Here is a 13,597-nt window from a genome sequence, read left to right as displayed (position 1 = left end):
AACTCCAAACAAACAAAATCCTTTTAGTTACAAAAATGTTATTTAGTCATATTTATAGATTATTTTATCAGGCTACAGATCTTTGCTCTTAGTTGGAAGAATCATGCTCTTCTGTTTATGTAGCAGAATAAGTCATGAAGCCAGATAATTCTGAGGCAGGGAACTTGGAGAACGAGCACATGTTCTCTTGAGAACCTAATGGGCAAGACGGGCTAAGACCTCCCGGCTATTAATTACCGCTGTTCAGCTGGAGCTGTTTGTCTCACAGCTGAATTATAGTAACGGACCATGTAAGTTCTCCTCCATTTCCGCGCAAAGTCAGATAGCTGAGTTTAAATCTTCACAGAAGCAGTTGCATATCTGCCCCTTGAGGAGGAGCCGCGGCACATCTGTATTTCTCTTCCTTTGCGATGATTATCTGGAGGGGTGTAGGTCATTGCAGCATCACCCACGTCTGGACTGTCATGTTATAGCTTGGCCAAAAGCGCCGAGTACCATCCCGTAGCAGTTTGCAGGCTGGATGTTGACTATAGGCAACTGTTATTTGCTCCTTTCAGAAACTACACGGTGGTGAATCCGGAGAAAGGAGTCATAGAAGTGGAGAGGATGAGCTGCCCAGGAATGAAGCTATGCTGCCAACTGAAATTTCAGAATGCCCTCTGGGCTGCCACCGAGGTGAGCATTGCCTGCGCGTCGGTGCCCCACTCAAGAGGGGCCTCGTTAGAAGAGACGCAAATGAAGAGAAAGAGCCTATTAAATGAGTAAAGCTAAAAGTGTTTGAGACAATGGCATCTCAGATGAGCAGCGTGGCTTTGCTGCGTCTGGGTGTGTTGTTTCTGCCTGTTACTTAGCCGATCCCTAGATCAAAATCATGCCTCCTGGTGTTCAAAGCGATCGTGGGAACCACGACTTCCCGAGGCGTGACTCTGGATTGTAGCATATCAGTACCCAGGACTTCATCTGGGAAATGGCCTTATCTGTAAGCGATAAAGAGAAGCAGTGAAAGAAACCATGCCTGTAAGGGTGGGGTTTTGAAAGAGGCTCGAGGGATTTGAAACTTGGTGGGAAATGGGCACCCAAGTTTTGCATTCACCGTGGAAAACTGCAGCTAAAAAGATAAGAGTGAGAGAGCATGGCTGATTTATCCCTCAGAGCCCCTCTCCGCCCTTCAAAAAGGGCTGTGTTAAGTGTCACCTGGTTCAGACATAATTATTTGACACTAAACAAACAAAAAATAGCTGAAACAAACTGAAATGTTCCTGAAGTTCAGTGTTTCAGAGAGCAGAAAAAAGGCCACGCTTGCTGAATAAATAATTTGTGTTGGCTAATTCACTCCACCCTAGCATGGACGCTGGAACTGAGTGAGAGTATGGATTTTTTTTTCCCTGTAGGAGAATAAGATATTTTTACTTTTCCTGTTCCCAAATAGAGGTAAAGTTCAAATATTCCTATTTTTTCATAACAAGAAGTAGAGAAAAATTATGATTCAGAAATCTTAAAGCATTTTGTATCCCATCTTTTTTGATCAAAATGAAATGTGTTGCTTTTCCCCAAACTGGGTGCTCTATGTCAGTTCAGTAGATTTACGAGTTGTAAGAGGGTGTAATTCCACATACAGTGTAATACTAGCTTTTCTTGAATTGACAGATCAGTGCAAAATCACATAAAATGTATTTCAGTTATCCTGACATTTTGGGGATTTGTTGGGGCTGGAGGAGGACCTGTCCCTTTAATTTTAGAAGAATTTTTAAAATTAAAAAAAAAACCCAACCCAGAATCAGGGTTGTCAAATGCTACTTTTAGATGTGGTAATAAAACACCTGTAGTGGTGATTTTGGTGGCTTTTGGATCGTGCATATACTGCCCACAGCTCATTGTGGGGAAGGCAGTACCTGCTCTCCTCCTGCAGACAAAGCAAAGGCTCTCCAGGGAAAATAAAGAGAAATTCAGGCTTTGGATATTGAAAAATACAAGTAAAAACTGGGTTTGGAGCCAATTTGATCTTGTAAAGGTATCAAAATACGAAAAGCATGAAAGGGGATTGAAATGGATAGAATTTTATGTGCTCTTCCACAGGACCAGAAGATCTCTGTGTATGGGTTGCAGGGCATGTGTCCTCTGAAGACTCCGCAGAAGGGTTTAGACACTCCTGCGACCGTGAGCTGCTTCCTGGTAATGCCTGTTGTCAAAAAGGTAAGGAGGAACCTACAGGAAAGGGGGCTTTAGTGAGACTAAGCCTTCTGCTGCTGGGCCAAGCTGCCAGAGTTTGCGCAGCTTGTCGTTAGCTGCTGTTGAAGGACTTTGCAACGCCCAGGAACATTTTGGCAGCGCGAGGAGAAGGTTTCCAGGTCTTTGTGCCTCTGCCAGAAGACAGAGGTGCGGGCAAGAACCTGAGTCAGGGGACCAAAGCTGGCACTTCCAAACCTGCTGGGAAAATAGTCAAAATAGATCAAATTCCTCTGCAAGGAAGTTTTCCAGCTGTGTTTCCACATCGCTGGAAGACAGGGTTTAGGCTGATCAAGCAAAGTAGAGGGGACGTGAAACAATAACTAGAACAGGGATTTGTTAGCTGCTAATGCAGGGCTCGGGTATGCCCTAGCTCTGGTACCTGCTCTCTTCCTGGTGTGCTGCCATTTGTGTGCACAGTCATCTTTAAAGATTATCCGGGCTCAGCCACACTTCTTTTTGGTTTTGAATGAGAACACGTCGATAATACAGGCAGTCCAAGAATTGCCTCTTATGGGCAATAATGAAAGTTATATCCTATCTGCCTACTTCTGGAATTGCTGACTTCCAGTTGCTGGCAAGAGCAATCTGACATGACTGCCTGTTGCGGGCAAGTCTTGGGAGATGGTATAAAAACTGTTTTCGGGCTAAATTACCTCCGGTTTGCTTACAGCCACCTCAAATAAGAACATATAATTAGGTTCTAACATTATTGGTAGCTGTGTAGTTTTTGCAAATGCCAGCAGACTGGTATGTGTCTAAAAGCTGAGTGTGGAGCGGCTCTCGGAGTGACGGTGGAGCTGTTTTATACCGCACGCCCGTTCTGCTTTATTGCCCATTTCTGGCTCGGTCGCTTGGACTGCTGCATCACCGCGAGCTGAATCCCAGGCAGATGGTTAGTGTAAGGTGTACTGCTTCGCTTCCAAACACGCTGTAAGTAGGACTAAAGTAGGGCATAGATCTAAAGTTGGCACAGGGATGCGTTTCACCCGCCGAGAGGCTGCATCTGTCGGCTTTCTTTGGCTCCTAGACCTGCAGCGTTTCTCCGCTGCGCAGTTTCGTTTCTGATGTGTAGGGCAAATTTCTTTTTCATTCTGCCTGAGGTTTTGTCCAGGAGAGTCGAACGAGTCTTTCACTTTCAGCTTTTCCACTGTCACACAGCTTGCAAAGCCATTCCTCAGGGGTTACGAGTGGGTTTATGTCTCCTGGTTTCTATTTTCAGTTTGTGGCTTGCCTAGAAAATGTCATAAATAATGCCAGGCTCTACAATAGTAATATTGAGTCTAGACACCTCCCTTCCTCCCCCGACCCTACCCAACCTTCCAGAAATCCACATCCCTTCGGAGCACTCCTTCTTACTTTATTGGACTTACTTTTTCCTCTCTCCTTTCTATGAATGAATTTGGCAGTGGAATAGCCAGAGCAGCAGCCATAGGGATGTGCAGACCAGGTTGGCGAGAAACTAAACTGGTTTTCGAAACAGCCAGTTCTTCCAACAAAGCTAAGTGGAAAGCTTACACTTGTCAAACTCACTGTACAGCGCAGCGAGCTGTATCAGAGCTATCCCGTAGTCGTTATTGTCCAGCGGGGAAGAGAGTTGCTCGCGTTTCCCTGGGAAGAAAAGCTTTAGCTGATGAGATGTGAGGTAACTAGCAGTCAGAGAATTGCCGAGGGATGTTGCTGGGAAGGGGAATTCTTTACGACTGCCTTGGGAAGACTGATCCAAAAGAAATAGTTTCCAAAAGTTGGTTTCTCATCCAAAGGAAGCATCATGGAAATTTAAAAGCAGCAGAGAGGGGCCCAGAATCCAAAACTCACCCGCCAAGGAAAAGTCTTGTACAATTTAAGCGTTTTTGTTGCATGCTTTCTCTCACCAGTATCATTGTTTTTGGCAAACAATAAAATTTTCATTAAATTTCCTTTCAGAAAAAGAAAAAAGCAAACAAACAGGTTAAAAAGATCAAAACAAGAGGCTTTCTGAATTGGTTCGCAGTGTTCTTACGAAGAGATGTTGAGGGAGAGAGAAACCTGAACGGGTGCAAACCTCTGGCCTCTTGCAAAAACCTGGAACACGCGAAAACAAAAGCTGCATTTAAAGGCTGCAGCCTGCTGCGGCGTTCCCTGCCAGCAGTGCCAGACCCTGCGGGGAAGAGAGGAGGAGGTGACCCAGGCTGTGGTGTTGGGGGCTGTATTTTATTTTATTTTTTTTTTAACCTGCTCGAAGCAGCCGTCCCGACGGCTCCAAGCCGTGTGCTGTCCTTAGCTGCGAGGACAGGACGTCTGGAGCCAGCTCATCTCCTGCACATCGCATACCGTCACAGCCCCGCTCGGAGGCCTTCCTCCCTGGCACAGCGGGACTTCTGGCTGGACGAAGACTTCAAATGCAGTTTTGTTGCTGCGTGTTTTTGTTGGCTCTTCGTGGAGCCCAAATGTTGAAAATGAATTCTGAGAAAGTTACTTAAGGTTTCTGGAGGCTGCTGCCCTGCTTGCCCTTGTCACTGGTGTAATACCCTGATTTGGGGAGTTTTGCCTCGATGCCCACCGGCACCTGATAAGGTCTGGTGAGTTGGTGACACCCGAGGGTGGGTGGTCTTTGCTGTGGTCTTCTGTGAAATGGGTCACTTTGTCTCCTGGCTAGAAAAGAGTTAATTTTTGCTGAAGCTGGTGGCACCTGTGGCTGGGGACACAGCTGGGATAGTTACCCGTTAGCCAACACTGGGGTAGCTTACCCAAATTAGCCCAAGGGCTACTGGATACCCTGGGATGTCACGCTCAGTGTATAAAGTGGGGATGGTGCTGAGGGGTGGATTTTGCTGCTCGGGAGGGAGCTGGCCATCAGGATCCTCTGTGAGATATTGCACTGTAAATCACACGCTGAGTATATTCTGTTACTGGTTTTGATTTTCCTCTTTTCTCTTCCTTTGCTGTTCTGTTAAACTGCCTGGGTCAGGCGAGGGGTGGCAGATTGAGGGCGTTTCTCAGCACTTGAGTTCCAGCTCCTCCTTTCCCAAACAGAGCGATAACAAGAGTGGCTAGATAGAAACAGGCCTGGATAGCCAAGGCTCTGAGTAATAACTGCCTCAAAGCATAAAATATCTTCCAGATTTGCTTCCACCATTGTGGTATATCCAGACAGGCTAGGATTTGGCCGAGTCGCTATTACCAGTAAAGCTGGGTGGGGATCACTGACGCAGCTCTGCCCTGTTCTGGTGCCGATTGCCCAGTGCCAGGGAAACTTGGCCTGTGGAACCCAAAAGGGAATCTGGATTCTGTTCTGCAGTAGCTGACACTAATCAAAGAAATAAAAATATTTTTAATGAAGAGACTATGCTTGGATAATTCAGCATTTTCAAATCAAATGAGACAGAATTACAGAGATCTCTGAAGACTTTAACAGTGTCCTGTATCACGCTGGTTCAGGTTGGCCTACCCACGTTACAGTTGATTTCAGATGTTCCCATTCCAATTTAAATTTTCCATTTTTAGTAAGAAATACCTATTGCACAGGGTCCTTTGGATTGCAAGAAGTTGGACCATTTTCACCGATGTGAGCTGTTCTGCTTTCTTTTGTTCTGTTTTAAATCATTCAGCTCCTTTCCAAAGAAGAAGTAACCCAAAACCCAGCTTGTGCAAAGCATTGTGCCATCTTCCAACCTATTGATGCAACTCCCTGGCGAACCCGTATCCAAGAGCCTTTACACCCCATCCACATGGCAGCGGGGACATGGCACCGAACCCTGCAGGCCGTTTGGGTTTCTTTTAATTAGCCGTTAGAGAATTGGGACTGCGCTGAGTTCAAGCCCAAGGCCCGTTTCACAACTTTCCACTCGCTTCCCTCGTTTTTCCCATTACAGTAAAATTCTGCCGTGATTCGGATTAGTCATACGGGCTCAGCACACTCATGGTTTTACTCATACTTTGTATGCAGATAATGTCTTTTTTGTCCAAGGCTCTTAACGAGCCTCGCAAACAGTGCTCTCCATTTAATACTTGCCCCTGTGCTATCTGCCCCTTGACATCTGGGAGCAATTCAAGACGCCGATCTGGGCCGATGCAGGTTTCAGCAGCCTGGGAGCTATCTTCCAGGCCTGGCACGGGCAAGATCCCTGGCACAGGCTTTCCCTTAATTTATGAGGGGTGATGCCGAGTCCCCAGCCCATCTCGCAGAGGCGGGCAGCGTCACTTCACTGGCGTCCCGGGCACGCCGGGAGGCAGGGCTTTCTGCCACGGCGGGGCTGCGGAGGGGTGAGTTGTGTCGGTTCAGCTGGCGGTGCTCTGTCTGGTTCTGTTCGTTTTGCTTCGCTTTAGTCCGGCCAGATTGTAACAACAGAAAAAAAAAAAAAGCCCTGGGCAAAGGGTCTTTTTTTAGAATTTATTTCTCCACAGGGAGGAAATAGAAAGGCCTTTGAGGTAGGTATTGTTTTATCTGCTTCACAGATGGGGGAGTTTTTGGTACAGACCCAAGGTCATGGGCAGTTTTGTTCCCGAGAGATCCATTTCCCAGCCTGTTTAACAGCATTTTGCATCGCTGTGATGAGCTGGAGGAGTCGGAGAACCGGCGAGCCGTGGCCTTCTCACCGGCTCCTGTCCGCGGGACGTGACGGTATCCATCACGGCAGTGCCCCAGAGCGCCGCAGCGGAGCTCGACGCCGGCCTCGGCTCCTCCAGCCAACACATCTGTACGTTGAGGGGCAAGTTTCTAACTACCTGCAGGATTGTTCACGGCGCTTGGCAGCCGCTTTGCTGAAGCACTGCTGCTTCTGTGCTCTTCGCTGGGACGTCTGTGAGCTGCCAGGGATCCCAGACCCCGAGCACGTCCCTGGGAGGAGCGGTGCTATCGAAGCAGCCGACGTTGGATCGCAGTGATCGCTGTACGCTCTCGTTGCGAGAGGATTGCCTCCCTCTCCTTCTGTTTTTACTGTGTTTCTTCCATTCCTCTCCTACCTGCACCGATAGCAATAGCTTTACTCCTTTTTTGGAAGTGAGCCGGGTTTCTACAGCTGGATTGCTGGGATCGTGATGGCTGTCTCTGAACGTACTCCAGCTTGAATTTGTTAACCTTCGGGGCAGGCTGCCAGGTCCGTCTGTCCTCCCTTGCCAGTAAAGAGAGAGGTAATACTGGGTGAGAGGAGTATGGCTCTGCAGCAGCTTCTGTGTAACGACTTCTTTTTATGTTGCTGTTATCACTGAGTGATTTGGGGGAAGTTACTCGTGTACTTGCAGAATTGCAAGAGGCAGCCAGAGCCTCTGGGATTGAAAGCTCTTGTGTTGCAGAGATGTAAAGAATCTGGGTAGAGAATCTGCTGTCTTTCTTGCAGAACTCGTACATGGTGCTGGCCGGCTTGTCGGACGGACTTGTAGCAGTGTTTTCAGTGTCCCAAGGCATCCCAGGGGACAGCTGCTCCTACCTGTGCTCCCACACGGCTAACAGGTCCAAATTCAACATTTCTGATGACGACCCCCGGCAGAACCCGTACCCAGTGAAGGCCATGGAGATCACCAACAGCGGAGCAGAGGTCTGGTACAGCAACGGCCCTGGCATCCTCATCATAGACTGCGCCACGATGGAGATCAGCAGGAGGCTGGAGCCCTTCAGCCCGCCCTCGGTGATCACATCCATCGCCTGCAACTCCGAGTGTCACGGGGAGGAGGTGGTGTGGTGTCTGGACGATAAAAGCAACTTCCTGGTGATGTATCACGTTAGCACCTACCAGCTCTGCGCGCGCTACTTCTGTGGAGACTGCAGCCCCCTCAGAGACATGTTTACAATCCAGCAGCCTTCGGCGGCCATCCCAGCTACGGCACCCATAAACCACAAGGCGATGGAGAGCAGCCCGCTCGCGGACATGAGCATCATCTACAGCCCCGAGGTTGGCACCCAGATACTAAACCACCAGGACTCGCTCACGGATTATTGCTCTGTGTCGTCCTACTCCTCCTCGCCTCCTAACAGAATAACCCGCTGCACCTCCAGCCTCCCCAGCTCGCCCATGAGCTCTTCCAGTGCACCTATCTCCACAGATTTTGAGGAGTCTGACAAATTTCACGAGCTGCTGCCGTCCCTGGATCACGATGCTATGCCTGCGAGTGACAACGCGCAGCATCTCCAAGCTGTCAAGATTCTCCCAGTAAAAGACCTCATATGGATCCCCAGGTACACGGGTCACTTAGCAGCTTTGTCAAAATCCCTCCTGGGCTGAATGTGAGATTACCTCAGGCTCATTCAGGAGCTTTTGCATTCCCAGTGTGAGTCACCTGGCCAGAAAGCCGAGTTACCATTAAGAAACGTTGTTCCCAGTCCACTAGTACATTGATTTTCTGCCCCTTTTTAAAGATATCTAGTGTGGAGCAGAATGGCCACAGCTAAGGTCTTGCCAGATTGATTTCAGCAGAATGAGGTGGGTGGTAAGGCTCAAAGCCCTGTTTCCCCAGCTCCTGAGGAAACAAAGAACAGCAGGCAGCTTCCCTGCTCCGGCGCAACCCTGGCAGGTCCTGTTGCCTCCTGTTGAGCTGATGGAGGCCACGGGGAATCTGATTTTGCCTCTCACGGGGGCTCTTGCTGTAGTGGATTCAGGATGCCCCTCGGTGGCATCGCAGTGCCCCCGTCCCTGCAGAAGGCTGTGTAACTGCTGGAGGAGTTGTAGCGAAGAGGATGGGTATCCAACATGGATCTTCCTCAGCTGCCAGCAGACCCCACTGCCGAGTGTGTGACGTCTCCCTCGTTTCTCTTCTAGGAGAGGAGGGGATATCATCGTTATCGGACTGGAGAAGGAGTCCGGCACCCAGCGGGGCAGAGTGATCGCTGTGCTGAAGGCCGGAGAACTGGCTCCTTATGGGTGAGGCTGACTGGGCAGGGCCTGCCGCACCAGTTTCCAGGGGCACAGGGGGACTGGGTGGCAGAGGGTGGCTCTGCAGGCTCCGGGGGCTCTCGGGAGCTGCCTCTCGGCATCCGGCAGCATCTGAGAAGCTCCCAGCTGGAGGAGAGGGGGTTGCTGGTTGCATTTTGAGGCATGCGTGTGCTCTTCTAGCATGGCAGCTGGTGAGGGGAAGGCACTGCTGCTACGGTCTGGTATCCAAAAGCCACAGAGACCCAGCGCCCCGGCAGTGAGACAGGCAGGACCGTCCCGCACAACACCGTCGACGTCGGCCTGATCCTGTCCGGTGCTGGCTCCCAGTGCTCTGAGGGCACCTGGCAGAAAGTGGCTGGAGCTTGGCAGCCTCAGGCCCCGCGTTAGGAACAAGAGGTGTATTTATGCGGAGCGCAGCGCTTGTCTGTGGCCGCATTCACGTGGATCAGGTTGACGTTCTGGCTTTAAATGAGCACCTTTGTGCTGTGGCGGTGACGGGCTGGGGCAAGGCCCCCGCAGCACAGGGGAGAGCAGTTATATACATTAATTTAAAATGTTTCATACAGCGAATGAGAGTCCCAAGTAAATAAATAGCTGCTGGAGAGATGGAGGTGTTCCTGCTGATCACTTAAATACCAGTCTGGAATTGTACTATTTACGTCCCAACAAATGGAGGTTAAGCAGCGCTAAGGATTGTAAATGGTCATTTATTACCCCTGGGCAAACACAAGACATCAAAGTGCTCCTGCCGTTCCCTTTATCAGCTGGTCAGGAGTGGGGTGTTCTCTTTTTTCCGTTCCCAGGTACTGTTAGGTTGATTTCACTTTACCCACGTTAAGCGTGGAGTTAAGGCGAGGTGACGTGGTTGCCTCCGACGTGTCTGGCTTTGCTGTGTCTCAGCCTGGCTGGTTCAGGCCGTTGGCTCGCCCTGTTTTGCCGGCAGCGTACAGACCAGCGGATTTACCAGCAGCGTACAGACCAGCAGACAGTGCCTGCCTCCTCCCGGCCCCTCTGCGTGCGGAGCAGGGAGGTGAGGGAAGGGAGGTGGCTTCTTGGGGGCGGTTTTTGATAAAAACCAACTGCCCAGGCCAGCCCTTGTTTCCAGTGCTCCCCCTCTCAGGGACCTTTCTAAGGAAACAGTGTGGGGCTGGTCAGTGGTAGAAAGAGCCAAACCAAGCCTGGTCTCCTGTCCCTCGAACCCTGCAAGGACAGAAGTGTCACCGTCTGCCTGGCCGCCTCCCCCTGGGGTGTCTGCAGGGCCAGCTTCAACCGCTGCTGTGTGGAGCACGTGAAGGGAAGCGCGCGCAACACGATGCTGTCACACAGGGCTCTTTCTGCACGAACCTTGCGGGTCCCTGGGCTGTTGTCGTAGCCGTGCCTGCCGATCCGGACTGGGGGCTCGCACCCTGAGCTGGCCCAGCTGGGCCCCATCCTGCTTCCGCGCTATTTCAGGCCAGGGAGGCTCTTGCAGCCTGCTAGCCGTGGCATGATGCGGCCTGTTTTGAAAATGCCCAGCTGGCAGCAGGCAAAAGAGTCTGTGGATTTAGCAAATTGGGAGATTAACAGCAACTTCAAAATGTCACGGCAGACTTAAGCACCCACCTGTATGTTTAGGCACCTGAATCCCTTTAAAAATCTTCTCCCCTGTCACTGAGCCGCTTGCTTTTGCCGTGACATAGTTTCTGATCCCTCTCTTTGTTACCTCGTCCTTTCTCAAGGATTTGCAGCTTATAAAAAGTGATTTGGTAGCTGGAAAGGAAAGCTTGTGAGTCAGGGCGGTGTGAGCAGAGCTGCTCTCTGCTGTAACGCCCTTCCCTGCTCTCTTCTGCCTTTCCCAGGACACTGGTGGATGCTGCTCTCATAGCAAAGGACACGGTTGTGTGCTGCTTCGAGAACGAAAACACGGAGTGGTGCCTGGCTGTCTGGAGGGGCTGGAGCGCCAGAGACTTTGACATTTTCTACCAGGCCTACGAGGAGCTGGGAAGGCTTGAGACCTGCATGCGGAAAAGAAGGTAGTGCCGGTGGCGCTGGGAGCTGAGGCTCGGTGGAAGACGGAAGCGTCCCGCTCTGAGCGCGCCTGGACTCCGAGGCACAGCCCCGGAGAGGGAGAGGACGAGGGGTGCGTGCGTGCGGTTTGCTGCTAACGAGCGCTGCGGGGTTCCCGAGGCTGGAGCCCCGTCAGGGCTTTCGGGGACTGAAGAAACCGGTGTGAGCAGGGCAGGGACGAGCCCGGGAGCTGAGCCATCTCTCTGCTCTCTTCCTCCGCCACGCGCTCCCCTGCAGTAGTCGAGAGCAGAAGATGGAAGTGGCTGCAGTTCTGCTCATGCCTCTGTTCCCAGTTTCTCCTTTCCCATTTAAAAATCCTTCCTCACTTTCAGCATGCCCCGGCTGCTGCTGCCGCTTTCACAGTGCGTATTGTCAGCCAGGAGAGCTCCGGCCGCCGTAGCAGGCTCTTCCCTGGGAGCCTGAGCACCTTCTGGTGCCCGCTGGCTGGTGGTGCGGGTCGCCGTGGGCTAATTCACCCCGCTCCTGGGGGAAACGCATCTGCTGCCACCCCCCATCCCTGCAGACTTGTTAGCGGCTACTCCAGGCGTAGCCCCCGTTGTGACCGCTGCGCCGAGGCATCCCAGTGTGAGAACCAGCAATAAGCTTTGGCTGGCCACTGCATTTCTGGTTCCCAAAAGCGATTGTGGTACGGTGTTACTGGGAGAGAGCCTAAAATAATCCAGTAGCGCTGCACCATCTCGGTGAGAGCGCGAGCGAGCTGTTTAATTGCACTGTTGCAAAGTCAATTGTAAATAGAGCTGATGACACAAAGCAAAGCTGCTGGGTCTGACAGATACTTCCTGGTGTAAGAGAAGGGAGCCTGTGACAAGGAAGATTCCTCTCCTCTTTCTCTTGACAAATGCACTCTGGAGTATTGGGAGCACAATAAGCTTAATTTGCCTGTGTATCCGTGCAGCTTCTGCTCACCACAGCTTTTATTTTATCTTCATTAGCGGCCTGGGATGATGCATTGGCCCTGGATACAGTTGCACTTGGTTGTCCCAAGCATGTACAGCAATGTAAGATGCGAGCGTGGCTAAGCACCCTGTAAAGTTTGTGTACAGTTTGGACCTTGTGTTTTTTTTTTCTATCCCGAGAAACTTGTGTGAGCATCGGCAAGGCTGGCCAAGGCCGAACGGGCAGGTTAACCCTCTGGTTCACATTTCTGTTGCAGGCTGCTAAAATATCCTTCTTCAGAAACAGAGTGTATCTTAAAATAAACAGATTCCTCCCCACCATGACACTGCCTTGGGGCACTTCTTACTGTGCGTGCATCTGCTGCAGGGTGTTTGGGGTTTGCAGTGATTAAAGTGCCTGTCCTGACGAGCGCGGCTGGGATCGGGTTTACGGGTACAGTCTGTCTGCGTCCCCTGCGGCTCCTGAAGTGCGTACAGCAGCACCCCTGCGCCCTGATTTGCTCTCCCTGGCCAGGACAAGCTCTCCTGGCCGTTGTCTCAGGGGTGGGGAAGAGACGGCTCAGCCCTTCGCTGCCGCTGCGGATTGACAGACATTTTCACAGCTGCCCTGAGCGCTTACCCCGACTCCGGCTTGGCTGTGAAATAGCCGTGTGGGGGCTAACGGACTGCACGCGCCTGCCGCGCGCGCCCCGTCACCTGAGCTGGGGCTTCACCATCTCAGCGTCCCCTTCTCCGGGTGCCAGACCCCTGTTAGGTGCACGTACTATTTCGTGATCCTTGAAGCCCCAACAGGGGCTTGTACTTCCAGCTGTGCAGGTTTTCTGTGAGAAAACACTGGAATAGCCACAGCTGGTCCTTGTCATCCCCCTCGAGCAGAACATCTCTGGCACTGTGCTGCGTCCAAAGCTGGTGTGGGGCTGTGCCCCCCGTGACCCCAGCACCCGTGGGGTCAGCCAGAGCCTCTCCCAAACCTTCGGTGGGCACCGGCCAAGGGCTCAGCACAAAAGGGGCTTTGTTCTGCTCGCCGCTGCACGCTCCGGAGCCGTGACTGCACACAGCCGTTGCGCGCACCGAAACCTCCCGGCTCCAAAACGCTGCTGCCACCGTCGCCCACGGTCGGGGAAGGGAGGCGGGAGAGAAGCAAACGTCGCTGCGTGGTGATGTGAGAGGTCCCTGCCACAGGGGCAGGAGCGAGCGTGTCCCAAAACCTCCTGGGAACAGGGGTTTGGTTCCCGAAAGCGACTGAGAGCCAAAATGCTGCTGCCCTGGAGTCGGGACAAAATCTCCCTCTTCAGCAAACCTGAACCCTCATTAGCGCAAGGCTCCGGTAAGTAAGCGATGCACGTGCTGTGAGAATAAATCCCCAGGGGCAAAAATAAACACATTAAAAACAAAATAACCCTCAGTCACCACCAGCTCAAGCAGTTTAATTAAGATTTCAGTGCTCATTCCCAACCCTTCCACCAGCGAAGCCTGTTCTGCTTCCGGCAGGACTGAGGGCAAATATGTGTGAAAGGCATCGTCCATCCCTGAGGAAGAGGATGGGGTGAAGGCCAAAGG

At 51.5% G+C, this 13,597-nt stretch overlaps 1 protein-coding gene across 1 annotated transcript in view; it reads left to right on the top strand.

The window, feature by feature from the left end:
* Positions 1–12,361, top strand: part of LRRK1 (leucine rich repeat kinase 1) — an 80,852-nt gene extending 68,491 nt beyond the window's left edge. Inside the window, exons 30-34 of the mRNA XM_086757471.1 lie at positions 558–675; positions 2,077–2,193; positions 7,545–8,380; positions 8,961–9,062; positions 10,913–12,361. Coding sequence (XP_086613597.1) covers positions 558–675; positions 2,077–2,193; positions 7,545–8,380; positions 8,961–9,062; positions 10,913–11,090 — 1,351 coding nt within the window. The 3' untranslated portion in view covers positions 11,091–12,361. The remainder of the gene's footprint in view (positions 1–557; positions 676–2,076; positions 2,194–7,544; positions 8,381–8,960; positions 9,063–10,912) is intronic.
* The last annotated feature ends 1,236 nt before the right edge of the window (positions 12,362–13,597 follow it).

This window comes from Chlamydotis macqueenii, chromosome 12, assembly GCF_036417535.1.
Source record: "Chlamydotis macqueenii isolate bChlMac1 chromosome 12, bChlMac1.mat, whole genome shotgun sequence".
NCBI classification, from domain to species: Eukaryota; Metazoa; Chordata; class Aves; order Otidiformes; family Otididae; genus Chlamydotis; species Chlamydotis macqueenii.
The sequence above is the reverse complement of the archived record's forward strand: the minus strand, read 5'-3'. Positions and strand labels throughout refer to the sequence as shown.